The sequence below is a fragment of the Pipistrellus hanaki genome, assembly GCF_964339955.1.
Source record: "Pipistrellus hanaki genome assembly, chromosome: 6".
Lineage (NCBI taxonomy): Eukaryota > Metazoa > Chordata > Mammalia > Chiroptera > Vespertilionidae > Pipistrellus > Pipistrellus hanaki.
In genome coordinates this window covers 32,799,415-32,824,010 of record NC_140508.1, presented here as the reverse complement: position 1 = coordinate 32,824,010, position 24,596 = coordinate 32,799,415, and the positions used below count along the sequence as shown (strand labels likewise).

The 24,596-nt window shown below is 59.4% G+C and overlaps 1 protein-coding gene across 7 annotated transcripts in view; it reads left to right on the top strand.

Moving 5' to 3' along the window:
• SNPH (syntaphilin) overlaps nt 1-24,596 on the top strand; it is a 40,040-nt gene that overhangs the window by 9,488 nt on the left and 5,956 nt on the right. The window contains exons 3-6 of one of the 7 annotated variants that reach the window (XM_084887891.1): nt 17,463-17,490; nt 18,217-18,809; nt 19,456-19,662; nt 22,679-22,828. In XM_084887891.1, the coding sequence (XP_084744017.1) occupies nt 18,496-18,809; nt 19,456-19,662; nt 22,679-22,828 (671 nt within the window). In that variant the 5' untranslated portion in view covers nt 17,463-17,490; nt 18,217-18,495. Of the gene's footprint in view, nt 1-14,492; nt 14,658-17,462; nt 17,491-18,216; nt 18,810-19,455; nt 19,663-22,678; nt 22,829-24,596 lie in introns of those variants that run through there. The other 6 variants (XM_084887894.1, XM_084887893.1, XM_084887897.1 and 3 more) reach the window with 6 other exon arrangements.

The window sequence follows — 24,596 nt, the reverse complement described above, 5'->3', positions numbered from 1 at the left end:
TTGCCTGTAAAATGGGCACACGGTGCCTTCCTATGGGTGAGAGGCCAGGGCAGACCCCTCTAGTGGACCTTCCCAACTTCATGCACCATCTATGGCCACCAAAGGCCCGGGAGGGGAGACACGTGTTCGTTAAAGAAGGTTTATGGAGCTCCACGCCGGCTGGGTCTGGGGATGTGTGGCTGAACCAGCGCCGGGCAGCCTTCTCTGCTGTGCTCTGGGCTGTGCAGAGCCTGGTGAGGGCATCTCCACCCTCTGCACGGCCCTCACAGCTCACCAGCAGCACCGCCGCTTAGGCCATGTGTGTGTGTGGGGGGGGGGGGGGCCTTAGAAACCCTCAAAGATGGACGCTCGGTCGCAGGCGGGGTGTGTGTGAACAGCCTTGTCCTGTGGTGTGAGAAGGGCTGCGGAAAGAGCTTGTGTGGGGCCCCATGGAGGAGCCCCGACCGCTGTCTCCCGCGAAGCTGTGCTCGGCGCCCGGGCTGGCGCTGGGCTTTGGGAGGAAGTGGGCAGGAGCTTGGAAGGGCTTTCTAGGCCGAGGGCACCAGACGGGCAAAGCACAGAGGGAGCTCGGGGAAGACGCTGAGGAGGTTGTGTGATGGGAGCAAAGCTCGCAGGGCAGGCAGGGGTCAGGCTGCCACAACAGCTGTGTGGGGGCGTGGGGGGTAGAAGTGGGGAGGACGTATCTCCATTTTATAAGTGGGGACCCTGAAGTACCAAGAGATGGAGCGTGCCCTGGGCCTGTGCGCCAGAGGCCCACGCCGCCGTGCTGTCTGCCGTGTCCGCGGCGATGGTCGGTGGGGCTCTCCCTGCACAGTGGGTGGGGTCTCAGCCTCCCGGGGCATCTGCTTGGTCCCCCCTCCTTCAGCGGCGTGTGCGAGGCCCCGGTTCTCAGGCCAGCGCTTTCTCAGCACCGGGAAGACTCTGAGGCACAATGCCCACTTCCCTCTCGGCCTCGCAGGCTAGAGGCCCAGGTGGTGCTGCTCACAGCGCACGGCCAGAGCTGCCGCGGCCACGCCGGCTCCTCGTCTGCTTCAGGCCGGCTCTGCGGCCGCCCTGGAGCCACATGGGGCTCCGTTGTTAGGGGAGAAGGGGACTGAGCACCGAGTGGACAGTGACTAGTGCCCGTCACCTCCACCTGCCCAGGGCCTGGGTGTCACCGCAGTGCTCTCCCCTCCCACGTCCCCACCGCCCATCCCTGGGCCCTGAGTGTCTGCCTCCTGATCTCCCTCCACTCCGACTGCTTCTCTCACTCCTCCTCTCCTCCCCTTTGAGCGATGCCTCTCGTCTCTTCCCAGCCCATTCTCAGCAGGGCTGGCACAGGGTTTCCGACCTTGCCCTTGCCCACCCAGAACCTTTTTCTGGGGGCTCACATGGCACTGCCAGCCTTCCTCCTGCTCCCCTGCTGCCCCCACACTGTCTGGTCTACCCACACCCCTTGTCCCCCTCCCTCTTCGTGCCTCTGCGGTGCTCACCCCTGCCCCTGCCTTGAATCTGGCGTCTCCTCCGCAGACAGCTCTGCATCCACCTTCCTCCCCTGAGTGTGGCACAGATATCCGCCCTCGGGCCCTGCCCTCCCTGGCCACGGCTTCAATTACAGGGGCTGCGGGGGAGGCCCGCACAGCGGACACTTGGTAAATATTGACTGAGACGGGCCTGCCAGAGCCGCCGCGCAGATAAGTGTGTGATTACCGAGGGAAGGAGCTCCAGGAGCCGCTGTCAGTCTGAGCCGGCTCTATCCAGGAGGCCGGTCTCCCCCAGCCAGAAGCCGGGAGACATACAGAGCCCTCACCTTGGTGAAGCCTTGTGATTGAGCTTGAGCTCCTTGCCTTTGAGGAGGCAGGACTGTGTGCCAACGGTCTTGTCAAGGGAGGCACAGCCGATGAGCCTGTGTTATGGGGGAGCATTGTCCCCTCAGCCCAAGCATTGGCAGCATCTTCTTACTTTCTGACCCTATCCGTCTCCCGGGGACCGCTCCTGAGGAAACCATTCTGAACACAGAAACACACTTACGCACAGATCTGTTACAACGTTCTTTTTGGCAGGGAGAAAGTCTGAATGGTCAGCAGAGGCGGGGACGCTAACAGTGATGGACCATGGAATGAAATATTATGCAGCCCCTAAAACACTTTTTATAAAGCATATGCCATATTGTGGGCAGTTCCTCGCCCATGCTACACTTTTTAAAGATCCAGAGGTGCATGTATACCATGGCTGTAACCATATGAAACTAACACACACACACACACACACACACACACAAGAAAACAGTTTTTTTCTGGGCCTAGAAAAAATCTAGAAGGAGCAGCAATAAAATTAAGCAGTGGTGTATCTTTAAGTAGCAAAACTGGAAGATTTAAAAAAAAAAAAAAAAAAAAAAAAAAACCTTTTAGACTATAACAGCTCCTTTTATAAATATATTTAACATTTTTAAAATACCTAGTCAGTGGGCACAGACAACAGGGGGATGAGGGCATGAGTGTGGGGGGGGAGGGGAGGGCGGGTAATGGGGGGATAAGGACATATATATAACACCTTAATCAATAAAGAAATTTTTTAAAAGACACCAGTCAGCGCTGAGGGAGTCATGACGCTCTCAGGATGAATTATTCACGCGTCTCTGGGCCTGTGTGTGGCCTCAGGGAGGGGAACTCGTGTCCGTGGGTGGCATGTGCCAGGCTCCTCACAGGCCCCGTTTTTCAGGTGTGGAGGCTAAAGCTCATGCTCGGGCTGCTTAGAACTAGGTGTCCCGGGTCCTGCTCTGTCCACCCCCCAGGGGCCCCGGGATTGTGAAGATCTCGCTGCTCCGGGCAGGGCAGGTGGGAGGGACACCTGAGAGCACTGCCGCCCGCAGAGCCGTGCCCGCTTACCTTACAGGCGGCGGTGTTTGCTCAGCGGTGTTCGTTGCTGAACCTCTCCAGCCGGAAGGCTTTTCCTGAACAGGAAGTCCCCCTCAGCCCAAGTCCGAGTCTTTGTCCCCACCTTCTTCTGCATCCCAGCACCCTGAATTCAGCGCTGCACGCCGAGGGCTTGAGTCCCAGTTCTACCCCTGACTGACCTGGTGCCACGCTGCCCGCCCGCAGACCCTCTCCCTCTCAGAGGGGGTTGACTAGACAAGCGATTCCGAACTCCAGTGCTAGGCGGCTCCCAAACAGCCCGGGGTAGGCTCAGGAGGTGCTGGCACAGGAGCTTGAACTCCTTGCCTTTTAGGAGGCAGGACTGAGTGCCAATGGTCTTGTCAAGGGAAGGCACAGCAGAAGCGCCCATGTTATGGGGGAGCATTGTCAACGGCAGCTCAACCCTTTAGGGAAGCAGTTGGCAGCCTCTTCTTACTTTCTGACCCTCTCCGTCTCCTGGGGAGGCTCTGCTGGGCCTCACCCGGCTCTCCCACGCTGGACTGAGCCCCAGGCTGCAGGGTCTCTGGGTTAAGACAAGCTAGAAAGCTGGGCTCATTCAAAAAGGGAATCTCTCCGTGTGTAAATGAGAGCTACAATTAACATACATGCACACGCAGGTCCACAGCCAGGAGAGGGCTGTGGGCTGCCAGCGTGACCTCCGGAGGCGCCCAGCTCTGAGCTCACCCGGCCTGGCCCCTTCGCTGCCTGGACTCCCGGTACCGATCCTGCGGGAGGTGTCGCTGGGCAGAATGAGGCCAGGCCTGGGAGAGCGGGAAGGTCGGTCAGCCGAGGAGGAGGAGGCCCTAGACGGGCTCTCCTGGGCCCGGGCCCGCCCTGGGCAAACACACAGGCCCTGGAAGGCCCATCCTGCTGCTGCCAGGGCCTCTCGCCCAGCCTGTGGGTCGTGGTGCGCTGGACGCTGTGCTCAGCAGCTTGGCCTCCCTTTCTGGTCTGGTCAGTGACTGGCCTCACGTGCACATAGGAAATTGTCCCTGAGCGTGACTGGCCTGAGGCACAGACTCCCCGCCGGACCCAGGAGTGTCTGCCCCGGGCTCACGCGCAGTCATCATCCTGCCCTCGGCGGGGACTGTCGTGCACAGTGGCACACAAACACAGCTCCACATACTGAGTGCCCGTCTGTGTCCTGGGTGGGTGTGCTCAGCTCCGTCCGTTCCCACCCTTGGTCGCAGTTGTGTTCCATAAAGCCGCTGCAAACCCTGAACTAGTGAGTACTGAGCCCGTGCCCCTGAGGAAGAGGACAGGGCTGGTCTCCTCTGAGCCTTCGGTCACAGCAGTTCATCAGCCGATCGATCCATAACCTTGTTTTGTGTGTGTTTCCGTGTAAAGACACCTTCTCCATAGATGGGGGGTTCGCTCACATCAAACTCGAGCCAGCAGCCCTACCATTCACACCTGGACGGGGCTTATCGGACACACGTTTCCCTGCCGGGCACAGGCTCCTGTGCTAAGGACACTGGAAGCATTTCGGCACCACGTAGGCTTGGGCCAGTGGTCGGCAAACCTTGGCTCGAGAGCCACGTGCGGCTCTTTGGCCCCTTGAGTGCGGCTCTTCCACAAAATACCACGTGCCAGCGCGCACGCACAGTGCGATGGAAACTTCGTGGCCCGTGCGCAGAGGTCGGTTTTCGGCCTGGCGCGTCTATTTTGAAGAAGTGGTTCTAATGCCGAGCCACACTCAAGGGGCCAAAGAGCCCCATGTGGCTCGCGAGCCGCAGTTTGCCAACCAGTGGCCTGGGCCATTTTAATCAGCAAAATCAACAAGAAGCGCAGACGTGTGATACACACGGCATGAGAACTGGAGGTGGGACAGGAAGGTCACCCTGTTCCACCTGGGATGTTCCCTCGGCTCGGCACTCGTCCGAGGAGGGCTGTGCGGGGCTGTGAGCACAGACCGGAGGGTCACAGATGGTTTCGGGGAGTAGGTGAACTCACAGGAACAGAACCCGCGTGGCAGGAGTTCCAGCTGTGTGTCCCGCATCCTCTCCACGGCTGCTGTCAGGATCTGGGGTTGGGGCGGAACTGACCGGCTTTTCTGAATGCGGGTGTCACTTCGAGGGACAGCTGCATCCGTTCCCAGCTCCGCTCTCCTACTTGCCGTGTGCCCTCGTCCAAGTTCACGGTCTCTGCAGCCTGAGCTTTCTCGGGGGTAGAATAGAGAGGACACACTCTGGCCGTGGGGGCGTCCTAACGGGGAGCTGAGAGAACTGAGGTGGCACACAGACAGCGCCTGGCAGTACGCCGATCAGCTGGCGGGTCGCAGCCGTGGTGCTTTCCTGTAAGATGCAGTGACTAGGAGCTTAGCACTCCAGGCCTGCGAGAGGCTGACGTTTCAGATGCCTGAAACCCTCCGGTTCCTAATCTAGAAGGAGAGACAGGCCACCTGAATAGAATACTGGCCTAAACCCGTTTGGCTCAGTGGATAGAGCGTTGGTCTGTGGGCTGAAAGGTCCCGGGTTCGATTCTGGTCAAGGGCATGTACCTTGGATGCGGGCACATCCCCAGTTGGGGGTGTGCAAGAGGCAGCTGGTCGATGTTTCTCTCTCATCGATGTTTCTAACTCTCTGTCCCTCTCAATTCCTCTCTGTGTAAAATCAATAAAATATATTTTAAAAAATCAATAAAATATTAAAAAATAATAAATAAATAAATAAACAAACAAACAAAATAAATAAATAAATAGAATACTGTATTAAAAAGACTATAATAAGCCCTGGCCAGGTTGCTCAGTAGAGTGTCAGCTTGCAGACTGAAGGGTCCCGGGTTTTATTCTGGTGAAGAGCACATGCCCGGGTTGTGGGCTCGATCCCCAGAAAGGGTTGTGCAGGAGGCAGCCGATCAATGATTCTCTCTCATCATGGATGTTTCTATCTCTCTCTCCCTCTCCCTTCCTCTCTGAAGTCAATAAAAATATTTTAAAATAATGATGATAATAATAATTAAAAAGACTATCATAAGCCCTGGCCGGATGGCTCTGTTGGTTGGAGCTCATCCTGTACACCAAAAGGTTACAGGTTTGATGCCTGGGCCAGGATGCGTATGGAAGGCAACCGATCCCTGATGATGTTTCTCTCACATTGATGTTTCTCTCGAGTGTGTGCTCTCCCCCTTCCTCTCTTTTTAAAGTCAGTAACATATCCCTGGGTGAGGATTTAAACAAAAGAAGATTATAATAATACTAGAGGTCCAGCGCACAAAATTGTGCATGGGTAGGGTCCCTAGGCCTAGCCTGCTATCAGGGCCATCTTCCCCTCATTCGCCAGTCCCCAGTCCCGCCCCACTGCTGATGCCCACCCCAGTTCCCCGTGGTTCCCCATTGGCCATCCAGCCATCAGAGCCGATTGGCTGAGGGGAGGGACCAAGAGGTGGTCAATGCACCTCATAGTGACTGGTAGATCAGTTGTTCTGGTCGTTATGCCATTATGGCTGCTGGCCTTTTATTACATAGGATTAACAAAGTGCTACAAAGCTTTCTTGTCCCCTTTTCTATTTACTAAGACGCTCGCACTTGTTTGGTTGGTGACGTTGGTGAGTGTAGACCTATGTGTTTATTCAGCAAATATCTATTGAAGGCCTGTGGTGTACTAGGCACTGGTGCGGGCACTGGAATAAAGAACAAAATGGGAAGATATCCTTACCTTTCTGGAGCTTATACGTCAGAGACAATAAGCAACGTAAGTACGTAAATACATTAGCTGCTGCTAAGGCCTGTGGGGGGAATGAAGCATGGGAAGAAAGAGCAGGAATTAGGGTTGTGAATTAGATAAAGTGGTCAAGGGAGGGTCCCTGAGAAGGTGGCATTGGAGCAAAGGCCGGAAGGGAGAGAGACTGCCCTGGGCAGAGGGAACAGCATGTGCGAAGGCCCTGAGTGGGGTGTGCACGGGGGCAGCGTGGCTAGAGCAGCATGAATGCGGGGAGTGGTGGGCGGGGTCAGAGAGAGAAGGGCTCTCGTCACTTTGGCTTCTGTTCCAATCCCAGAACTTTCGCTCTCCCTTCACCATGAGAACAAGATTGATCCCTGGGAAAGGTTTTGAGCAGAGGAGTGACATCGCATTCTGAAGGATCCCTGACTAATACACAGAGGCCGTAGGGGTGAGACTGTGGCATCACCCAGGAGAAAGGTGGTGGCGTGGGCCAGGGAGGGGGCAGTCAGGTGCGGGTGGCGTCACATTCACATCAGGAGTTCATGTTTTGGACGTAGTCATCTCAGGACGCTCTGTGTGATCGAAGTGGCAATGCCCGGAAGTTCTGTTGGTGAGCAGGCAGGGATTGGGTTGTGATTTTTGTGGGTGTCAATAGACCTAGGTAGGTATAAATGGCTCTGGAGTCAAGGACCCCTGAGATACCAACTATTAGAATATTTCAGATTGAGAATTTGGAGTGGGATAAGGATATGGTATATATGAAGACATTAAGAATAAGACTGTGTCCAGGTAAATAAACAATCATCACTGCTCACAGAGTGCTTTCCGTGTGCCAGGTCATTGCTGGGCATTTAGCATGTGCTGTCGCGAATTAGGCATATTTGAACTCAAAGCCATGATTTCTTTCTATGAGGTTCGCTGTCCTCTCTGTGAAAAAGGGCTTTTTAAATAGGACATAGTCCTAGGCCTGGGGTCGGCAAACTTATTAGACCACAGAGCCAAATATCAACAGTATAACGATTGAAATTTCTTTTGAGAGCCACATTTTTTAAACTTAAACTTCTTCTAACGCCACTTCTTCAAAATAGACTTGTCCAGGCCGTGGCATTTTGTGGAAGAGCCACACTCAAGGGGCCAAAGAACCGCATGTGGCTCACGAGCTGCAGTTGCTCATGAGCCGCAGTTTGCCGACCGCAATCCTAGCCGGTTTGGCTCAGTGGGTAGAGTGTCCATCTGCAGACCAAAGGATCCTGGGTCAATAGACCTAGGTAGGTATAAATGAGAGCACGTACCTCAGTTCCAGTCAAGGGCACGCACCTCAGTTGCAGGATTCTCCCCAACCTGGGCTCTGGTCGGGGCTCCTGCAGGAGGCAACCAATCAACATTTCTCTGTCTTTCCTTCTCTCTTCAGCTCTCTCTAAAAATCAATGGAAAAATATCCTCAGGTGAGGATTTAAAATAAATAAATAGGACATGGATATTTACAGAACCTCCCTTTTAAAACATTTTGAAATGGCCGAAACCGGTTTGGCTCAGTAGATAGAGCGTTGGCCTGCGGACTGAAAGGTCCCGGGTTCGATTCCGGTCAAGGGCACATACCTTGGTTGCGGGCACATCCCCAGTAGGGGGTGTGCAAGAGGCAGCTGGTCGATGTATCTCTCTCATCGACATTTCTAACTCTCTATCCTTCTCAATTCCTCTCTGTGTAAAACCAATAAAATATATTTAAAAAAATAAAAATAAAACATTTTGAAATGTTCGCTTTAGCCAAATGAAGGCATGGGGCAGCCTGAGAGAAGGCTTCTCGGGAAAGGGTTTACAATGACCCACCTCTGCCAGCGAGCCTGAGCCGTGCGGGAGCTGTGGAGGCCCTGGAGCTTAGCGAAGGCAAACGGATTCAGCTTGACGTGGGACGTGCTGTTGGAAATCAGCCGGACAGGAGCCGGCTGCTCAGGATGGCAGGACGCGGCAACTGGAGGAAGAAAGAGGGTCTGGGAGGGAGGCGAATGGCTGCACGGGGTCTGCATGGCTCCCGGGCTAAAGTGGAAACGGTCGGGTGAGCTGGGCTCGTATCTCCGTGCAGAGCCCCCGGGAACGTCAAGGAGACGGAGGAGACGTGGCTCCCGTCAGGAGCAGCGCCCAGAGTGGCTGGTGGGACTGGAGTCAGCGGGCTCTCAGCCTGGCGTCCCTGCTCCTGCAGCTCGCGCTGCGGCCTTTGGCAAGTCCTCTGTGTGCTGCTTAGCAAAGGTGGCGGTTAGACTAGATTGTCACGAAATGCCAGGAGAGGGAGAGGGGAGGGGATGGGGAGGAGGAAATGAATCTGATGAGAGAGGAGATGAGTGACAGAGTATGAAGGAGTGAGTTTATGTGGCTCCCTGTTTTGGATTCCCAGGAACACAGAGCAGTCTGCTTTCAGGTGAGCCAGGCATGGTCTCCATGGAAAGGGGCAGCGGTCCAGGCAGATCAGACACATCGCCACGTGTGGCCTGTGTCCTACGGGTCCTCACCCTCTCGTCAGCAAAGCACAGCGCACACGGGGCCACAGCACACAGGGGGCCCCTGGATGAACTCTGAGGGCGTCATCTCGCCTCTATTTTATGACCCACCTTGCAGGTTCCCCATAGGCAGACCTCTTCCCCTTCAGCAAATCTCATGCAAAAATATTTCTTTTATTTTTATTTTATTTTATTTTTTCTTATTCTTAATTGATCTAAAAGATCTCTTTTTTTATTTTTTTTATTAAGGTATTATATGTATACATATCTTTCCATTGCCCTCCCTTTTCCCATACATGCCCTCCCCTCCCCCAGATTTTTCGTCCATTGGTTTTGCTTATATGCATGCATACAAGTCCTTCTGTTGATCTCTTATCTCCCCCAGATCTCCCTACCCTCCCCGCTGTAATTTGACAGTCTGTTTCTTTTACTGTCTCTGTATCTATCTTTTTGTTCATCAATTTATAATGTTCTTTATTATCCATAAATGAGTGAGGTCATGTGGTGTTTCTCTTTCATTGGCTGGCTTATTTCACTCAGCATGATGTTCTCTAGTTCTATCCAGGTTGCTGCAAATGATGAGAATTCCTTCTTTTTTATGGCAGCATAGTATTCCATTGTGTAGATGTACCATAGTTTTTTGATCCAATCATCTGCTGACGGGCATCTAGGCTGTTTCCAAATTCTAGCTATTGTAGATTGTGCTGCTATGAACATAAGGGAGCATATATCCTTTCTGATCGGTGTTTCTGGTCAAAAATATTTCATTACCTTTAGGGAGGGCTTTGTTTCTCCTAAAACACGGTCCACTTTCCATTCTCCCTTAACCAAGGAAGCACGAGCTTGGGCGTAATTTCTCTTTCTGCGTCGGCGGCCAGGAGGCTCGGAGTCAGATCTGAGCCTGTCACTGTGCCAGGTCTGTGTCTGTGGTCAGTCTGCGGATCCCCTTCTTCCGGGCCCGGTTCCACGTGTGTTTTATTACTGGTCCTTTGTGAGCTGCCTTACAGGTGATGAGGCTTCTCCCGTCTCAGCTCCAGGCTTTCCCTCCGTGACAGCTCTACTCAGAAAGCTGCCCTTTATTCTTTTTCCCCCCAATTTTATTGATTAAGGTATTACATGTGTCCATATCTCCCCATTGTCCCACCCCACCCCACTCCCATACATGCCTCACCTCCCAGGGTCTTGCGTCCATTGGTTATGCTTATATGCCTCCTTACAAATCCTCCAGTTGATCTCTTACCTCCCCTCTTCTAACCCCCTCCCCCAGCCTTCCCGCTGTAAGTTGACAGTCTGTTTGATGCTTCTCTGTTCTTATTTTATGGAGCTTTTGCCTGGATTCAGATGTGAGTGAGGGGCGGGGCTGTGGTGCAGGCTCTGACCCCATCCGCTGTGCGACCCCAGACAGCCACACTCGCTCTCTAGGTTTCCGTTTCCCTCCTGAAATGAGGGGCTGTGACGAGTCCACCCACGAGGCTTTCCATCCTAGAATTCTGAGGGTGTGTCAGCCCTGGTTGGTGCCTGGGATGAAAGCAGGGAGGGCACCGACTCAAGGATCCTAAGAACCAGGACAGGGATCTGGGGGGAAGAGGGAATCCATAGACATGGAGGCCCCGTGCTCTCTCCTTCCCATGATGCTTCAGAGCTGGAACTCAGGAGCAGGTGGAGGAGCCAGGCTGAGGCTTGACAGCTCTATCAGCCAGGAGGCCCGGGGAAGCATATGCTGCGGCCAAGGTCGCTGAAGGCCTCCATCTGCCAGGAGCCGCTGGCCAGGAAGCCCACAGCGCCAGCCCACAGCCCCACTGCTCCCCATCCCTCCCCTCGGCTGTCTGCGGAGAGACAGCCCTAGCGTAGAGCTGGGTGGTGGAAGGATGGAGACCAGTGTCCCACCTGCTGCTGCTCCCCATACAGGAAGCCTGCCAGTCACTGCCCTGGAGAGCCGCCTCCGCGCTTGGCCTGGCAAAAGGTGCCAGGAATTTCAGATCCACCTCCCGGGCCTGTTCTGACTCACCCTGAGGGCCAAAGCCAGTACTATCGCTGAAGAAAGGAGAGATCCCCTTCAAGAGGTGGTAGTAGTAGGCCAGGCGGTGTGGCTCAGTGGTTAAGCGTTGACCTATGAACCAGGAGGTCATGATTCTATTCCCAGTTGAGGCACATGCCCTGGTTGTGGGCTTATCTCCATTAGGGGGTGTGCAGGAGGCAGGTAATCAATGATTCTCATCATTGATATTTCTATCTCTCTGCCTCTCCCTTCCTCTCTGAAATCAATAAAACTAAAATTATTTTTAAAAGAGGTGGTAGTAGTAATAGCAAGAAGTGTCCAGTCTTCCAGTTGTCCAAGAACGTCCCCCGTCCCTCCAGTCCCTGCCTTGGCTGCATCCCGAAGAGGCGGGCAGGGTCGGGAGGTGATTCCCACTGAATACATGAGGCAGCTGAGACCGAAGAGGTTAAGGCCCGGGGTCACCAAGGGGGGCCGAGTGGTGTGGCTCAGGGGAGCTGAGGGTCCCTCGGTGGTGGCCTCGCCCTGGACCTGGGCTGAAGACTGAGCTGCAGCAGCTGCTGGGAGAATGGGGGACGGCTGAGACCGGTTTGGCTCAGTGGATAGAGCGGACTGAAGGGTCCTGGGTTTGATTCCGGTCAAGGGCATGTGCCGTGGTTGCGGGCACGTCCCCAGTAAGGAGTGTGCAGGAGGCAGCTGATTGATGCTCCTCGATATTTCTAACTCTCTCTTCCTCTCCCTTCCTTTCTGCAAAAAATCAATAAAATATAGATTAAAAAAAAAAAAAAGAATGGGGACGGTGGTCCTCGCATGAGGGCTTCTCCCTGGCCCGCTGGCTGGTTCTGGGAGGAGCGGGAGAGACTTGCCAGGTCAGGGAGAAGACGTGAAGAAACTCTTTGTCACAGCCTCCGTGCCCTGCTTACCCCTGTTTCCGTGGGATCTGGTTTTATGGAAGCCTGGGGAGGCCAGGACGTAGGGATATAGCCCCCTCATCTCACCGTGGCCTGAGAGTCTCCTGGGCAAGTAGATTTTTGTCTCTTTTATGCAGCAAAATGGTATGTGTCCCAGATTTCTCGTTTCGTGAGACCTTCATGATGCAGTGGGAATGCAGGTGCTCATGACGTGGACGTCCAAGGTCTGACTTGAGTGATCTTGCAGCCTCTGCAGCTTCGGGTTTCCCGTGGGTCCGATGGAGCGGTCTCTGCCTGGCCTCCCCCCACAGGGAGCGTGTGAGGACCAGGTGGGTGAGAGGGTTTGCAAAGCCTCCGACAGGGGCAGCCTTAGCGCCTGTCTCCCCCAGGCCAACCAGAGGCGGGAGCTCCGGAGAAGCCTCCATGGAGGAGGCCGGTCTTGCTGAGCCTCCCCGGGAGCTTCCTCCCTTCCTGGACCGAGCCTGTCCTTCTGCAGATGTTCCTCTTACACACGTGTTACACAGACTGTCACATTTGCTTTTTATTGAGATATAATCCACTTACCATAGCATTTCCCCTTTTAAAAGGTACACAGTTCAAGGGTTTCTAGTATAGTCCCAAAGTTGTGTATTCATCCCCACTACCTAATTTCAGAATGTTTTTATCACCGAAACCGGTTTGGCTCAGTGGATAGAGCATCAGACTGCGGACTGAAAGGTCCCAGGTTCGATTCCAGTCAAGGGCATGAACCTGGGTTGCGGGCACATCCCCAGTAGGGGGCGTGCAAGAGGCAGCTGATCGATGATTCTCATCGCCGTTTCTGGCTCTCTATCCCTATTCCTTCCTCTCTGTGGAAAATCAATAAAATATATTTTAAACACACACACACAAAAAAAAAAAAAAAAAAAAAAACAAAACAAAAAAAACACGTTTTTATCAACCCCAGAAGAAACTGCATGCCAATTAAGTCACTTGCGATTCCTCCTTCCCCCAATCCTTGGCCCCCACTAATCTGCCTTCTGTCTCTGTGGATTTATCACCTCCGGGCATTTCCTATGAACGGAACCCTACAGTATGTGGTCTTCGAGCTCGGCATCTCCCCTTTGGCATCCTGTGGCCCCGGCGGAGCTCATGGTGGCACGTGTCAGAAGCCCGTGGTCTCTGTGGCCAGCTGGTATTCTGTTCCGTGAATAGACGGCGTGTGTGTGCCCCGATGGGCATGGGCTGTCTCCTCCTTTTGGCTCCGCGGCCGGTGCTCTGTGAGCACCGTGTTCGGTGTCTGCGTGAACGCCGCCTCCTGCTCGCAGGGCGCGTGCCCTCGGGGGAGCTGCCCTGTCGTCTGATTCTGAGTTTCACGTTTGCGGAGCCGCCAGACGGTCCTCCACAGCAGCTGCGCCATCTCACACTCCCACCAGCCATGCACGAAGGTTCCCGTTTCTGCACATTCTCGCCTCGACGTGCCCATCTCTCCTATTATAGCCATCCTGGTGGATGTGAGTGAGATCGGATCTCATTGTGGGAGCTGTGTTTTACATGGGATTTTAATCTGCAAATCCCTCTTTAAAAAGTCAGTTCCTGCCCTAGCTGGTTTGGCTCAGTGGATAGAGCGTCTGCCTGTGGACTGATAGAAAGGTCCCAAGTTCGATTCCGGTCAAGGGCATGTACCTTGGTTGCAGGCACATTCCCAGTAGGGGGTGTGCAGGAGGCAGCTGATCAGTGTTTCTCTCTCATCCATGTTTCTAACCCTCTATCCCTCTCCCTTCCTCTCTGAAAAAAAATCAATAAAATATATATATTTTTTAAAAGAAAGTCAGTTCCTGCCGGACCAGCATGGCTCTGTGGTTGAGCGTCCACCTATGAACCAGGTTATGTGCCCGGGGGGGCGTGCAGGAGGCAGCCGATCAATGATTCTCTCTCTTCATCGATGTTTCAATCTTTCTCTTCCTCTCTCTTACTCTCTAAAATCAATAAAAATATATATTTTAAAGAATAATTTTTTAAAGTAAAATAAATAAGTAAAAATAAAAAGCCGTCTTCCTTTGGATCGCCCATATATAGGACACACACAAGAGGAGCCTCGTTGGGGGCAGTGGGGCAGGGGCCCAGCTCGCCCCTCAGTAGCCCCGGGGGCAGGTTCTCCGGGAGGTTCCCAGTCACAGGAGTCTGACCCCCAGGAGCCCTGTGTCGCGGCCACCTCAGCCCTCGGTCCGTCCCGGTTGCCGTAGGGAGCAGACGGCATTTGGCCCAGTGGTGGGCCTGCCCTGCCATTGAGCCGGGGTTGCCATGGTGAGAAGGAGGCGTCCCGTGGCTCCCACCCCTGGTTCCAGCTCAGAGGGCAGCGTGGGCAGGGCCAGGCAGCCAGCTGGAGAGAGGCCACCGCTGCCTCCGCCCCAGGTCCGGGACGGAAGGCCCGGGTTTGGCCCGCAGCGCCGAGGAGCGGGTGCCGGTCAGGTTGTGGAGCCAGTGGACGGCCACGGAGCTCGGCCGTGAGTGGCCCTCAGAGCACAGCCCCCTGTGATCCCGGTGGCCGCTGGGCACTCCCAGGCCGGCCTTTCTCCTCCCTCTTCCCTCGGCGTCCGCTCTGCTCTGCTGTCGGTGGGTGGGGTGCTCTGCACCCCCGCTGCCTTGGCAGAGAGGGGCCCCCTCCCCAAGTTCCCTCCTGCTGGCTGCGACGCTCGGCTTGGCGCGGCTGCCGGAGCGTGAGTCATCAGACGCAGATCGTGCTGTTCCCTGGCTGGGCCTGAGGAAGCCGTCTCCGTGTATGACGGCTGATTCTCTGGGAAAGGGTAATTTATAGGAGGTGAGGACTTTCACGTAGCCGGAACGTTAGGCTAACCGAGCGCCTGGCGAGACCCCCCGCCTTGCCGGCGGAGTGAAATGCCGCCGTGTCTCAGAGGAAGCCGCGTCCCGGTTCCCGCCGTGGGGACTGAGGCCGGGGTCCCGGAGCTCGGAGGGGGAGGACATGTGATGGGAGGCCCATTGCTTCCGGAACGGCCCGGAATTACAGTCAGAAAAGGCTCTGGCAGCATCTCAGACCATCTAACCCAGCCCTGGGCTGACCAGACGCGCCTGTGTAAGCCGCTGTGTAATGTGCAGTTGTGTGCTGGTTGTGTTCATTTGTGTGAAACTCACAGTGTTTCCACCCCAGGCCTGGCATGCCCAATAGTCATGACAGTCAGTGATGGGAGACAGCCCAGCGTGGGTGTGCGCATGGGGGCAGGGCTGGCAGGGCTGGGGGGCGGGGGGTGCACTGCAGGATGGTGCGTCAGCCCAGGCACAGCTGTGGGAGCAGAGAATGGCTTTCCTGGGGGAGGGGGGAGGGAATAGCAGCAGCTGAGAGCGGGTGGAAGGGCCCTGGACTCCGGGGTCAAGAGGGTTACCCTGATCTTTACTTAATCGGGCGCCTCTGGTGAATTCTGAGGGAGTTTCCGCCTCTTGTCCATTGCCCCCGCGGCTGCCCTGGCCTGGGCCTTCTCATTCCTTACCTGGGAGTGTTTGGTAACCTCCTACCTCACCTCCCTGCCTCTCCTCTTGTCCCTTCCCAGCCACACTCCCCAAGGCCCCTGCCGCGGGGCTCTCTGCAATGCCAGTCCGTGACCTCCTGTGGCCCCGTGGGCGAGACCTGGTGAGGCAGCCCCGGGGCTGGGCCCCGCCCTCTCCACAGCCTCACCCCGCTGGGACTGCGCCCTCAGGAGGCCCCTCGCGCCCTGCGCAGCCGTGCCTGTGCCAGGCCGCTTGCTTCCTGCTCACTTTCCCATCCTCCGGGGCCCGTGCACATTTCTTTGGAGCAGCTTCCCCTGGCCGTCCTGAGGCCCCGTCCTGTCCGGGATGCCATCCTGTCCTGAAGGTCACGTGCCCAGCAGGGACGCCCCTCTCAGTGACTGGCATTCCCCTCGGGGAGTGCCGGGAGGTGGGCTCCGGGCTCAGCCAGCATGCCTCACCGTGTCATCCTCAGAGCGACCACAGGAGGCGCCTTCCAGCACAGCCCCGCTGGCAGATGAGGAGGCAGGTGACAGCGCTGGGATGTGAGCCCAGATCTCTTCGACTCTGTTCCTGCATCTTCCCTCTGCTGTGCCCGAGATCCTCCTGTACCCCCCACACTCCCCGGGGGTCCTCAGGAAATGCTGGGCGTGTGAGGGCTGACCGCAGGGCAGGCGGGGACTGGAGGGAGGCGGCAGGGAGAAGGGGCTGCAGTTCCTCGGGGTTGAGATGATGAGAGGTTTCCTTCCCGCCCTCCGATCCAGTGGCAGCCTCTCGCCACCTGGGGACAGGCCTGCGGGGACTCTGGGCCATGGTGACAAACGCCATGGCAACCTGCCTGCGCGGGGCCTGGAGGGGAGGGAGGAGCGGAGCGCGCACGGGCCCCACCCCGGGACCTCTGAGCGGATCCTAGAAGGTGGCTGCCTCTGGGCCTGGGTGACTGCCCGCCCCGGAGGACCCTGCCTGCACAGCCCCGTCCCAGCTGGGGAGCACCACTTCCACCTCCTCCCGGGTGAATGGCTGGCCCTGGCCTCCCAGGAGACTGGGCTTTATCCAGTACAAACGCAGTCCCTTCCCTCCCCCTCTCACCCACACCCAGAAAGGAAGGAAAGGAAGCCGGAGCCCAAGAGGGGGAGCAGTGGGGTTGCCAAGCAAGGTAGGGGCGGGGCAGCGGGGACAAGGCCCTCATTGTCCGAGGCCACACGCAGCTCCTCCTCCTGGGACCTGGGGCTAGAGCTCCCCTTGGCCTTTCCCACCCAAGCTCCTCAGCAGCCGCACCCCAGCCGGCCCGGAGGAGCGAGGCCCGTGCAGGACCTGAGTCCTGCCCCTGCTGAGAGGTCTCCTGGGGGCACAGCCTCCACTCTGCCTCCCCCCAGAAGCAGAGGGAGCGGGGATGGGGGACGATACCAGCGGAGCCATCAGGGCCTGTCAGACCTGCAGCCGCATGACCTTGGCCAAAATGTCACCGGGCCACACCGGGTTCAGGCCACAGCAGGTGATGCTGGAGGCCTTGCCCCCCCCCCAACCCCCACCCCTGCATCCGGCCCAGCCCCCCAGTGCTCAGGAGGCAGGTGGCGGGGGGCCACCGGGGGCTTCCTGACCAGTGTGGGGGCCCTGTCCCGTGGTCCCTCCTCTGGGTGCCGGCCCGCAGCCCCAGGAGGTCCCGGCTGGGTGACGGGGCACGACGGGTGGGCCGCGTCACCTAGCGAGGGCGAGCGGCTCAGGTGACGGGCACCGTGTCGGAGGCTCCCGCGCCGGCACCCGACACCTCGGTGCAGACAATGCCGGCTGTGTCCGCCCTCCGGGGGACAGGCCGCATCTGTGTCACAGCCAGGAAACAGGCCACTGAGCAGCGCCTTTGTCTGCCGGACGGCCAGGCTCCCCGGGGGCCCTGACGTGGGAAGGGGTGGTTCCTGGCCCGGGGACTCCAGGTTTCCTGGTTTGAGGTCCAGGCCCCCCCACCCCCACCTGGGACTCTGGGACTCCTCACCTGTGAAGGGACTAACCCCAGCGCTTCCTCATAGGGTTGTTGGGAGGAGTCAATGGCGGACTGTACGTACCATGTAACGTGCTCGGCCTGGGGTCTGAGGCGGCGCGGGGCTTGGCGGATGCTTGCTTCCCGGCATGGGGGCAGTGTGGGCCCGGCGCCCTCAGTGAGTCTCCCGTAGCCCAGGCTCCCGTCTGACTGCCCGCCCTGAGCGTGGAAGACGGGGCGGCTCTCCGGAGCCCGCCCAGGGCTAGCATGTTGGCTGCAGGGGCCCAGGCCCTCCACCTCGGACTCCGGGAGCCCTGTGCTAGTGCCCAGGCAGCCACTTCCCACAGCAGCTCACACCCCGCCCAGCCTGGGGCCTCCCCTCCTTACACTCCTGGGGGGTCCAGGGGAGGGGCCTAGCGACTCCTAGGCTGGCCCCAGAGGGCCTGCGTCCCTTACTCTCCGTCAGGAGGACCGAGGAGGGGCCTCTGCGGGCACGGTCACCTTCTCCTGGGCCCAGCCCCCGAGACATCCCGAGGGGGACTCTGCCCCTACCGCCCCAGTGCTCACTGCCTGAGCCCGCGCCCTGAGCTCCGTGCATGGCAGGATCGGCACGCGCCCCTGCATGGTGCGGGCATGTGTGTGTGTGTGCAGCACGTGTGCGGGAGGCCGCTGCATGGCCTGCCGAGCATGTTCCCGTGGAATGTCCGGGGCATGGTGCCTTCTCACAACCGTGTGTATCCATGTGTCTTTCTACACGTGTGCTGTCGGTCTGTCTTGTCGGTCTGTCTTGTCTCCCCCTGTAGACGGGAAGCCCTGAGCCACACGCCGGCGGGCACTCTGGGAAGGTGACGTCGAGACCAGCCCAGCGTAATTGGGGTCCTGGTCCGGCTCCCGGAGCCCTCCAGCCTGCAGCCCCCGCGAGGGGGGCGGACCGGGGTCTGAGTGTCAGGGACCCGGGGGCCGGCTCGTAGCAGAGAGGACCCGGTGCTGTGGGGTCGGCAGGCGCCGCCGATGCCGGTGTGACCGAGGCCGAGGCCTCCGCTCCAGCCGCGGCCGCCCCTCGGAGAGCACGGCGGGGACCAATGACCTCTGGCTGCCCTGAGGCTCTGCCAGGCGTCGTGAGCCGGGCGCCCGGAGCCAGCGGTGCCCAGAGCCCGGCCCGCCAGGCCCTCGCTCGGTCCTGGGTGCCCTGCGGAAGGGCGCGAGGAGAAGCCATGCCGGGCAGCGGCCCCAGCGAGAGGATGACGTGGCCCGGCCCGGCCCTGGCCGCGGCCCCCCCAACGCGCCCTCTCTCCTCAGCCCCGGGGGCACCGCCCGTCCCACCCCTCACCCGGACCCGCAGCCTCATGGCCATGTCCCTGCAGGGCAGTAGACGGGCCTCTGCTGGATCCCGCAGGTGAGTCTCCCCCTATCCCCCCCAGACCCGGCCCGGAGGACGGGAGGGGCGGCCCGCTCTGCCGCCACCCTGCGAGGCGTTTCCCTGTCTTCCCGTCTTTCAAACGGGCTTGCTGCCTCCCGGCCCCTCCTGGGACTGTGGGTGTGAAGTTCTCTGAAGGCCCACCCCGGGTCCCGCCCGCACAGTGCTGTGTTTGACCTTCCCAATCAGAGGGTGTCACTCCGCCTCCTCGCAGCGCCCTCTGCCTCTCCTCCCGCCTGCCCCATCTCTCCCCCTGTGACTCGGCCCAAGCAGGACCCCCTCCTCTGGGCTTGGGGACCCTTTAAGGGAAGATGCTTCTCTCCCCCCACCCCGTTGGCCTGCATCCTCCTCCCCGCCTCCCCATTGGCCTGCATCCTTCTCCCCCCCCCCCTTCCCCCGCTTGGCCTGCATCCTTCTCCCCCACCCCCTTCCCCTGCTTGGCCTGCATCCTTCTCCCCCCCCCCCCTTCCCCTGCTTGGCCTGCAGCCCTGTCCGGCCTCCATGCCTGCCCTGGGGAGTCAGGAGGACTGTCCTTCTGGTTTTCCATCTTGATTGGCGCTGTCTGTTCTGTCCCCCTGTCTGTGCACCCCCGGCCCCTGCTTCTCTCCCGGCGGTGACCCCGAAGCGGGGGCTCATTGGGCCGCAACGGCCCGGCCGCGCTCGCCCAGGGTCCGCAGCTGCCCCCCGGCCAGGACGAGCACCTGCCCCCTCTCCCCGCCCCCAGGCGCACCTCGCCGCCCGTGAGCATGCGGGACGCCCACGGCACCTCCTCCGTCAGCGGCAGCAGCACCTCGGGCTCCTGCAAGGGCAGCGACGGCAGCCCCACGCCCAGGTAACCCCCCCAGCCTGGCCCGGCTGCCCGGGGGCCTGGGGACGGGGGCCCTGGGGGGGGGGAGGCGGGGAGTGGGTGTCCTCACCACCCCCACTCTCACCGGCTGTGCGGCCCCAAGCAGCTCCCTGCCTCTCTGAGCTCAGGCCTGGGTCTGAGACGGTGTGCTGCTGTCCGGCTGTGGGTCTCCCGGACAGTGTCCGAGGCCTCGGGGAGGGATGCTGAGGCCCGGCTCCTGCCGTCCTGCTCACCGCCCTCCGGGTCTGGCTCTTGTCCTCATGTGGCTCCCACTCCTCCAGGCAGCAGGAAGGAGAACGGTAAAAGCCCAAAGCCCCCGCCCGCCCGCCGGCCCGGCTCTGATGGGACCTCCCCCTGTGTGCCCCTCGCTGGGGAGCTGGGTGACGTGCAGGCCCAGGGCGGGCAGAGCCGTGTGGTCCCGGACACCGCGCTGGAGGGCACCTCGCAGCTTCTGCCGCTGCTTTCCTGGGGGACCCCTGAGGGGGCAGAGGGGAGGGTTTGGAAAGCTGTGCCCTCGGCAAAGGCGAGCAGAGACCTGGGAAGCGGGATCGGGCTGGCAGGCAGGGCCAGGGGCGCCGTGGGTCCCCGGAGGCCAGGGAGTTAGAGCTGTGACGGTGGCACAAGCCTGCCGCCAGCGGTGACATGCAGGGGAAGCCGAGGGCGGGGGCTTGGGATTCTGTCACTTCCCATCCCCAGGGCTCCATCCGAAGGGTGACTCCGTCCGTGGGACTCCGGTCCTCTGGGAGTCCCGGCCAAAGGCGGCCTGCACCCCGCGGCCAGAGCACCCCGGGAGGACTCGTCCGCCCGTCCCGGTGGGGAGGGTGTCATTGTGGGAAGCGATGTTCGGGTTGTGCTGAGGCAACAGTTCGCAGAGTTGTCCAGCATGACACACGCATGATGGGTGACACGCGTGTGATGGGTGACACAAGCGTGATGGGTGGCACACGTGTGATGGGTGACACGTGAGCAGGACCCATGCCCCAGCATTCCGTGGGTGACCCCGCTCCAGAACACAGGCGTGAGGAAGATGGATGTGTACACTTACTAGTATATTTTAAAGTGTACGCACGCATCTTCAGAGAGAGAAAGGGAGAGGGAGAGAGAGATAGAAACTTCAAAGATGAGAGAGAATCATTGATCAGCTGCCTCCTGCACGCCCCGTACTGGGCATGTGCCCCAACCAGGAATTGAACCATGACCTCCTGGTTCATAGGTCAACACTCAACCACTGAGCCACACCAGCCAGCCTAGTTGTGGTTCTGATTCCTTAACAACTATTTTTTAAAATATATTTTTATTGATTTCAGAGAGGAAGGGAAAGGTAGAGAGAGTTAGGAACATCAATGATGAGAATCATTGATCAGCTGCCTCCTGCACGCCCCCTATTGGGGATTGAGTCCACAACCTGGGCATGTGCCCTGACAGAGAATCAAACCCTGACTTCCTAATTCATGGGCTAATGCTCAACCACTGAGCAACACCAACTGGGCTACTTACATTTTAAAAAGTTCATAACTGACAACTCTACTGTTTTTTCGTTCAGTAGCAGATTTTTGTAATGCACAACTGCGGGCCCAGGGATCCTAGCCCGGAGGCTGGCCTCTGCGGGGAAGGGTCCGCGCCCGCGGAGAGGCCGCTGAGGGCGAGCGGGGCCGGTGGTGGCCTCCCTGCAGGGCTGGGCTCTCCGAGGGAACAGCGGAGAGGCTTGAGTTACAGTGCATTTCTCTCCCTATGGATAAGTGTTTGCCCACAAAGACGGAGCTAGTGACTAAAACGTGTGAGTGTAAATGTTATCTCGGGGAAAACACTCATGAAAGCACGTGGGGAGGTTAAAAACGTGACTCCGTCGCTAAGCCTCACACTTACTAACCCTGGCTCCCCGCCCCCAGGCACAGAGCCGTGTCCCCGCGGTCCGTGCAGGTCCGGGAAGTCCGCGGGGCCGCGTGGGGCCGCGTGGGGCCGCGGGGCTCTTGCTGGCTGGCTTGTCTTTCAGAAAGAGATTTCTTAGCGCCCCCCAGCGAGGCGCCCCTGAGCTCCACCCGCCTCTCCTGCCCTCGTCACAGGAGGCCCTCTCCGGCCACTGCCCCTCCCTAGACCTGGGAGCCCCTGCCCCAGAGGAGCCGCGTTGCGTGGAAAACCTGCCCGGGGTGTTCAGCCAGGATCCAAGGGGGGTGCGTGAACAGAGCAACCAGCAGGCAGGAAGCTGGCGCCGAGGCGGGCGGGCCATGCTCTGTTGGTAGAATCGGGGTGCCCTCCTTCTCGGGGTGAAAGCCTAGGCCCTCCCTCCTCTGCCCTGGTGGGACCAGGGTGCTCTCACCACACACACACACACACACACACACACACACACACACGCCTGTGCCGCCTCGTGCCGGGGAGCACATGGCCTCCGGAGCAGTGCTCAGCCAGCCGCTGCCACCTGGGGTACATCGGGTCCAGGGCCAGCAGTGTCTACACGTGTGTTCACATGTGTCCCAGAGTAAAGGGGGGATGCATTTGTGTGAACACATGCATGGGGTCCTCACATGTGCCTGTGCCGGTAGAGAAAGGGTGGGATGCGTGGGCATTGCGTGTGCTCATGTATGTGGACACGCAGGCGCAGAGGGGCTGGGAGTCCGTGTGCTCCGATGTGCACGCCCGTGAGTGTGTGCAGATTAGAGGAGGAGAGCCCTCCAGCCCAGCCCCAGCCCCAGCCTCGTTCCCGGGTTGGGAGACTGGGCCCTGAGCTCTCGGGATGGGTTGATGGATGTCAGTATGTCCTACAGCATGTCTCCCCACCCCCAACTAGAGGAGCCGGGGCTCCCACCCTGACTGGTTTTCCCTCAGAAAAGCTCTGGTAAAACCCACCTTCTGGAAAAGGGCGGTGTCCAGGGCCCCGGGGCCTGTCCGGGAGGCCCGGCCTGGAGCCCTGGTGGCCGTGGGCCTGGGTGGTGGGGCTGGCCTCCTGCCCCTGGCCCAGCCCTCCCTCCGTCCCTCCTGGCTGACGAGCGCCCCCTTGCAGGCGCTCCATGAAGTACATGCTGTGCAGCGACAACCACGGCATCAAGCCGCCCACGCCGGAGCAGTACCTGACCCCCCTGCAGCAGAAGGAGGTGTGCATCCGGCACCTGAGGGCCCGGCTGAAGGACACGCAGGACCGGCTCCAGGACCGGTGAGCAGGGGGCCGGGGGCGGCCCGTGGCAGCCCTGGGGGCACGCTCCCCGCCAAGGAGCCAGGGCCCTGGCACCTCTGGGAGGGGGCGTGGCTTGGGGGCTGCTCTCCCAGCAAAGCCGGTCGGAGCCCCTTTCCGGAGCCCCTGCGGGTGTCTGTCCCCCCTCAGTAGCTGTTTTAGACCTCAGGAAGCTGCTTGGGGCCAGGAGGGCTTGTCAGACTTCCACAGGGCTGTGCTCCCCCGGAGTTAGCTGCAGCCCCTCTGGCCACCTCCCCCTGGCTCCTCCGTCCTGGGCAGCCACCCGGCCTGCCTTCTCTGGGAGGAGGAGGCAGCCCATTGGCCCTGCTGGTCCCCGGGGGACTCACCCACCCGTTCAGGCCCAGAGCCTTCCTCCTCGTCTGCTGCAGATGAGGTTCAGCCGGAGAAACCTTTGGCTGAGCCCCTCCCCAGCCCAGGGGTCTCCCAGGACCCGCGGGCCCCCCGAGTGCGTTCTCCAGCCTGAAAGCCGATCTTTGGCCTCCCCCATCCAGGCCTTGTCTTCAGGGCCGCCCTCCGATCTCTTCCTCACTCACACCATCTTCTCCTGTTGGTTTTGATGTGCAGCCGACCGGGAGCCGGAGGGGCGCTCCGGGCGCTGGAGGGCAGGGCCAGCCCCAGGGCCACGCCTTCCCTCGTCTGTCCTTCCACATATCACCACGTCGTTGAGTGGCAAATCACACGCCACACAATTCTGTCATTTCTGACACGTTCACAGAACTCTGCGGCTGACACATATCTCATTCCAGAACATTCACCCAGCAGCGGCAGGCCACTCCCCGGCACCCCCTGCCCCTGGGAACCCCGAGTCTCCGTCTCTCTGCAGGCTTGTCTGTCCGGGCTCTGCAGGTCCCGGGAAGCACACAGTTGGCAGGCCGCCTCTTCCCCGAACTGTGGGAGCTGCAGGCGGCTCTCTGTGGGCTCCTGTCTGCAGGGCTGGGCTCCTGTTTTTCTTTCCCCTCAGCACTGCCCCAGGTCTCCTCAGCGCTGCCCCGGGTCTGCTGGGCGTCTGCCCTGAGGTCTCAGGAAGGAGGCGGCCCTCACAGCTTGGAGGGCTGGCCTGCGCTCCGAGCTGGCCGCATGTCCCCTGCCGTGAGAGCTACACCCTGAGCCCCGGTGCTCCCTGCCTGCTGCCCGCCCGGGCAGGGACCTGTGGCCGTTCCTCACGGCTTCCCCCCACTCTCTCTGTGTGTCCGGTTTGGTACCTGCCCCTCCAGCAGTCGCCTCCCTCCGCCGTCATCTCTTACACTCTGTCCCCACCGCGTGGGATGGCCTTTCCCCATTGGTGTTCTTGGCAAACTGTCCTTCAGGACCCGGTTCAAAAACAGCCCCAGGCAGGACTGGGAAGCCATAGTCCCGGGGATCCTGCTGGCTCCGAGGAGAGGGGGCAGGCGCCCGCAGAGCTGAGCGTGCCCAGCTCCTTCTTCCAAGCTCACTCTTCTCCCGGGCTCCATGTCCGTGGGGAGGTCCACAGGGAGGAGCCCCCACCCTGAGACGGGAGGAATGAGGGCGAGTACCCCCACGCCTGCTGGCATCGCTGCTGCTGCCACTCTGAGCTGGTCGCCGTGTCCGAGAGCGGTCTGTCCCCTTCAGGTGGTCTGTGGTGGCCCAGCCCTCAGCACCCTGTGGCTGCGATCCCGGGCCCACCTCCCCAATGCATTTCCGATCTCACTTTGAACATAAACGATGCTGGGACTGTCATCCTAATGGGATCAGAACCCCACAGTGACCT